The sequence below is a fragment of the Limulus polyphemus genome, unplaced genomic scaffold (genome assembly GCF_000517525.1).
Source record: "Limulus polyphemus unplaced genomic scaffold, Limulus_polyphemus-2.1.2 Scaffold12616, whole genome shotgun sequence".
Lineage (NCBI taxonomy): Eukaryota > Metazoa > Arthropoda > Merostomata > Xiphosura > Limulidae > Limulus > Limulus polyphemus.
In genome coordinates, this window is record NW_013678226.1 from 1 (window position 1) to 6,097 (window position 6,097).

Below are 6,097 nucleotides of genomic sequence, written 5' to 3' on the forward strand. Positions count from 1 at the left end.
TGGTAATGTCTGATACATAGAGGCAACCAATGGTAATGTCTGATACATAGAGGCAACCAATGGTAATGTCTGATACATAGAGGCAACCAATGGTAATGTTTAATACATTGAGACAATCCATGGTACTATCTGATACATTGAGACAATCCATGGTACTGTCTGATACATAGAGACAATCCATGGTACTGTCTGATACATTGAGACAACCAGTGATATTCTCTGATACATTGAGACAACCAGTGGTACTGTCTGATACATTGAGACAATCCATAGTACTGTCTGATACATTGAGACAATCCATGGTACTATCTGATACATAGAGACAATCCATGGTACTTTCTGATACATAGAGACAATCCATGGTACTGTCTGATACATTGAGACAATCCATGGTACTGTCTGATACATTGAGACAATCCATGGTACTGTCTGATACATTGAGACAACCAGTGATACTGTCTGATACATAGAGGCAACCAATGGTAATGTCTGATACATAGAGACAACCAGTGATACTGTCTGTTACATAGAGAAAACACGTGGTGGTGTCTGATACAAGGAAATAACAATACTACCAGAATATTAAAAAAAACATCTCAAGTTACCTCTTCCTCTGCAAACAGAGAAATATTCAATGCATTTTCTTTAAGACAAAAGAAAAACCTCTTCCACGAGTGCCGGCTTGGATCTTTTAACCATAAGTAACTATGAACTATAGGCACGGAGTCACCAGTATGAAGCATGTTCTGGAAACAAATAAGTGTAACTCATTCAAGTTTTTCTCTACATTTCTATAGCAATTATTAACAAATGTATATGATTAACAAATACACACACACACACATACTCTCTTCTTCAATGATGTTTTGTTACCACATTGTGTCATCAATACACAAATATCTTCTTCTTCTGTCGTTTATATAGAAGATGTGCATGTATTAATTCTGAATAAAAGCTAAAACTTATTTCATGAAAGTTTAGTTTATATAGGATGAAGATGAAATGCTGTGTATCAGCTCATTTAACATTCTGGATAACTTAAAGTGCTAACTACAAAGTGTAGAGTTTAACAGCTGTACTGTGAGTATCACTGAAATCTTGTAGTTTCATATAATTCAGAGGGGTTTTCTTTCTGGATTATTTCTGGGAGAGGGGGATGTATTTAGAGACTGATGTAGCACAGAGCATATAAATACTGTCTGGTCATATTCCACAAGATTCTTTTATATATATATGCCACCAAAAAATTCAAAAAAGCTATTATCTAGAAATAAAACCCTCAAATTTGTAACAAAAAAATCTAGGTAGAAACTTATGTCCTTGCCCTATGAAAAGAAAACCTCTGCTTCATAAGTCAAATTTAGATTTCATTAATCTTCTGAATATTTCAGGTACCTCGACAGATGCATCCATTCGTAGATCTTCAAAGCTGTGATATTTATGTGCCAGTAGAAGGAAACTGTATTGGAGCTCCAACTAAATTTTGTTTCTGTTTAAAGGTATATCAGCAACTACTTTTAAACAAGTAACGTTTCTCTAAAACATCTCATTTTCAACACAGTTAAGCATAAATTAACAAACACAATCATATTAGCAAATTGATAAAACTGTTTTTATTTTTCATTCTGTAATAATCGTTAGGAGAGGATTCAGTATTACCTGTAAAACCCTAGTTTGTTTCACAGACTAAGTTATTCCTATTTGTAGTGTTTTATATACCATACTGCCCCAAATTAATGCCCCTGGGGGGCATTGCAAGCTGCAAAAGGGAGGGGGCACTAATTTTTCAGATGTGATTTGTTGATTTCAGTGCTAATAAGTGTGTGTATGTTTGTTTTTTCAAATCAAAATTACGATAATAAATATGAATTATATGTTGGATTATTACTGTTGTCACATAAGGTAAGCTTTGTAAAAAATACTGGGGGGGCTCTAATTAGGGACAATACGGTATATTCTTTTAAAAGCATAAACTTCTGCTCATTGACTTGACTAGCTTCATTGGTTTATTTATGTGTTCGTAGCCAAAACGAAGCATAGTGAAAACAAGAAGTGACCTGAAATGGTTTTGTTGCGAGAGTGAAAAGCAAAGATTATGTTGGAAAGTGGCCTTGCGGTTAGCAAAGGTAAGAACCTTCTCATCTTTCATTTTCTTTGTTAGCAACTGTTAACCATTATTAAAGAAGAAAAAATTATATTACATTATAGATCATCTTTAGTATAAAGTTAGTAAAGAACTAATCAGAGCTTATTTTAAATATTGTACTATTTTATAAGAATCTATCTAAATTTTTAATTCGGAGACTATACCTTACCTTTTCACCCAGAATGCCACTAGCCTTTAGCTAACTCCCACTTCAAAATCACATGTTTAACATGAACTGCGCTAGTGCATGATGATGTCATCATGCAATGGTAGCCCTCCACCAATAAGAGTATGATACAACTTTCTTGCACAGTAACTCCTCTTAAACACATATGCTCGAAATAAGTTATTCTCTTCCTTGGCATTGTTTAGAATAACATAACGTAATGTTTTGGGACAACCTGAGATCTATTGGTCCATCTCGGTTGTTCCATCCTCTAAACTGAATTATAATAATATAAAAAAAAATCTTAAAGCCAGCCCTTATCATTCATAAACTTATCAAGCTTTTTCTTAAACTCTTGCCTCCCAGTGGCACAGCGGTAAGTCTGTGGACTTATAACGCTAGAAACCGGGTTTTGATACCTGTGGTGGGCAGAGCACAGATAGCCCATTGTGTAGCTTTGTGCTTAACTTCAAACAAACAAACTTAAACTCTACAACATCTGAAGGCAACCCATTCCAAAGGCCAACCACCCTGTTAGAAAAGTAAAACTGTCTTAGCTAAAGATGACTCTTACCTTGCCAAAATTTATACTTGTGTCCCTTAGTCCTACTATTCTCATTGTTAAATATGAAAGAAGATGATGCATCAACACTGTCAATTCCCTTTACAATCTTAAATACGTCCATAAGATCCACCCCCCCCCCCCAAATGGACATGTTTTAATATTGTTAATCAATTACAATTGTTTTTGAAACTTAAATTTCATTTAACTTTTGCTACTTTCTTTTATAAGTAAAGAAAAATTATTTTTTTCCTGCTCACCTATTGTGAATTCTCAAGAGGCAGTAATTTCCCTTTCATCCTGTTATAGTTACAATGTTCCTAATGTGGGAACTGTATCTACTGGGGACTCATTGTCAGAGGAAGACCTGACAACCATTGTTTAACGTGTTGTGGGTTTATTTTTTTTCGTGTACACTGGCCTCCTACCATCTATTCAGCTGATGTTCCCAGTTTGAGCATGATCAGGATGATGATCAGTTTGAGGGGGTATGTTCCCCAGGAGGGTTTGCTCTAGTCACAGCTTTACCTGTAGAGGAAAATCTTCACCCTTTTAATCCCTCCTTTGATATGATTTTGCATATATGTTTTTTTCTTTATCTATTCAACTTTGTCTTTTGATTTTTCCAGTGCTTTACTACATAAATCCCATACTTAAGACCATAGGTGTACGAGGCACCTGTGGCCATTCAGGCAAATTTTCAGTTTTCATTCGGACAAAATGAGAAGCAGAAAATATAATGATTCTGGTAATTTTTACCTTCATTCAAGAAAAACTGATAGAAGAAGTTTCTTACTCATAGCCTCATTTTGGACAAAATTGTACAGCCCCCCCCCCTGCCTAAAAAAGTCCCCTGTATGCCTATGCTTAAGACTATTTTGTCTTTCCTTCATCTGACATTAGGGTCATTGCAGACTCGTATCTCAAACACCCGCTCACCCATACTAACGTGCCTTGTCCTCCTCATTCACTGACCCCCCCCCCGAAAAATGAGAAGTAATTCTTTCTTCATTTATTCAGCATATATATATGTATATATGAATTTACAAGTTTAATTTTGAATTATAATAAAAGTCACCAGGTTTGTCAGCAGCTTTACTTAAAGTCTCTAGATACCCACCCTGTAGCTAAATACTGAAAAACGTATATATATATAGGTACAAGTCTGCTGTATGGCTTAAACTAACTTTACAAATATCAAACCCATCAAATGTTACTGTGGGAGCTTGCCTATTCCTATTTTATTACCCTAATGTGTTACTTCACCATATGACTGATGCACTTCATTATGCTTAGGAGAGGGTTTTTCTGGAGAGTTTATTCTCTTCTTTTCATCACATTGACCCATACTTCTGCTCTATCCCTATTTACTTGGTTTATCTGCTGTTGGCATGAGATGCTATCCCAGTTATGTAGGCCTCTGTCACACATATCTCTGTGATTTTTGCTGGACTCCAATTTTTTTTCTCTGAGGTCTTTGCTGGTGTTCCTGACTCGCTGGGGCAGCCTGGCATCAGTTATCATTGTTTACAATGGTATCTCATCTTTCCTAACCTTACCATTCTGCTCCTGTTCCTATGCCTGCTGAATCCATGTTTCTTTTTCACATTCCTACTTCCTGTACTCCTACTTACCTATTTCAGGGTCATTGTTCATCTCATTGGTGACAACCCTGTCACGTTTGGCCTTGTGGTGGCCCATCTGTCTCTCTTTGCCAGCCTTCGGTCTCCATTTTCCTCTGACAGTTGGGTTATTCAGATTTATCACTCATAGCCTATCTTACTGCTTCTCCTCATCTATGTATCCTTTCCTTAATGCTTGGTGTTTCAAGGATGTGGTTTCATCTTTTTGGCCAAGAAAGCCATACAGAGGGTATTTAGCTTTAGATCTGGTTGTTACTCTTACTTTTTTAGTGTCTCCAAGAAGACTAGACTGGCTTCTGGTTATTGACCTGTCATCTTTCAACCTTGTTTTTTATCATTCCTTGGTTCTATATGGAGGGTTTCATTTCACCCAGACTGCAGTTGACCTTTCTGGATACCTTTCTACACATCATGATCACCCTATTCTCCAGACATTTTCTTAATTTCATCCATTGGGATCGGACCTTCCATCTCATTTTGGAGTCATTCTTTTTCAGTAGCTTTATATTTTCAAATATATTTCTATTTGTGCAGTTTCATCATGCAACTAGCTTATTAATTCCTGTGCACTATTTGTTTATGTAACATATTTTAAAACATAATTTCTTTTTTAAACTGATAGAACTCATTATAAAAATATTGTACTTAATTTTTGGGGTATTGAATAAAACCAGTTATATTTCACTGTGAGGAGGGTGATTACATTGTAAATTGTACTTAATGTTTTGGGTATTGAATAAACCAAGTTATATTTCACTGTGAAGAGGGTGATTACATTGTAAATTGTACTTAATGTTTTGGTATTGAATAAACCAAGTTATATTTCACTGTGAAGAGGGTGATTACATTGTAAATTGTACTTAATGTTTTTGGTATTGAATAAACCAAGTTATATTTCACTGTGAAGAGGATGATTACATTGTAAATTGTACTTAATGTTTTGGGTATTGAATAAACCAAGTTATATTTCACTGTGAAGAGGATGATTACATTGTAAATTGTACATATATTTTGGGTATTGAATAAACCAAGTTATATTTCACTGTGAAGAGGGTGATCACATTGTGTGACACAATGATTATACTGTTTCTTTTATGGGAATATCATATATTTCTTACAACACATCCCCACTGTGGTGTGATAACTGACATTATTGTTATGTGTTGTTTATAGTTAGGATTATAATCAACTTTAAAATTCTGAAGAAAACAGACTGATAAAATTCAAAGAGAAGAAATAAGGAAAATATTGATTAGAATGAGAACTGATTTTTCATTTATGTAATCACGAATTTTAAAACAAAAGTTGTGATGAGATCAATTAAAGTCAACGGTAAGTGTTACGATACACAGGTAAAGGGGTACATGTTATTCACTGAACCCCTCGTATAATACTGATAGAACAACAGAAGTTGTGGTGAGATCAATTAAAGTCAACGGTAAGTGTTACAATACACAGGTAAAGTGGTACATGTTATTCACTGAACCCCTCGTGTAATACTGATAAAACAACAGAAGTTGTGATGAGATCAATTAAAGTCAACGGTAAGTGTTACAATACACAGGTAAAGTGGTACATGT

At 35.1% G+C, this 6,097-nt stretch overlaps 1 protein-coding gene across 1 annotated transcript in view; it reads left to right on the forward strand.

Moving 5' to 3' along the window:
* Positions 1–1,395: 1,395 nt before the first annotated feature.
* Positions 1,396–6,097, forward strand: part of LOC106477044 (growth factor receptor-bound protein 14-like) — a 7,912-nt gene continuing 3,210 nt past the window's right edge. The window contains exons 1-2 of the mRNA XM_022380753.1: positions 1,396–1,499; positions 2,025–2,126. Of these exons, the coding sequence (XP_022236461.1) occupies positions 1,404–1,499; positions 2,025–2,126 (198 nt within the window). The 5' untranslated portion in view covers positions 1,396–1,403. The remainder of the gene's footprint in view (positions 1,500–2,024; positions 2,127–6,097) is intronic.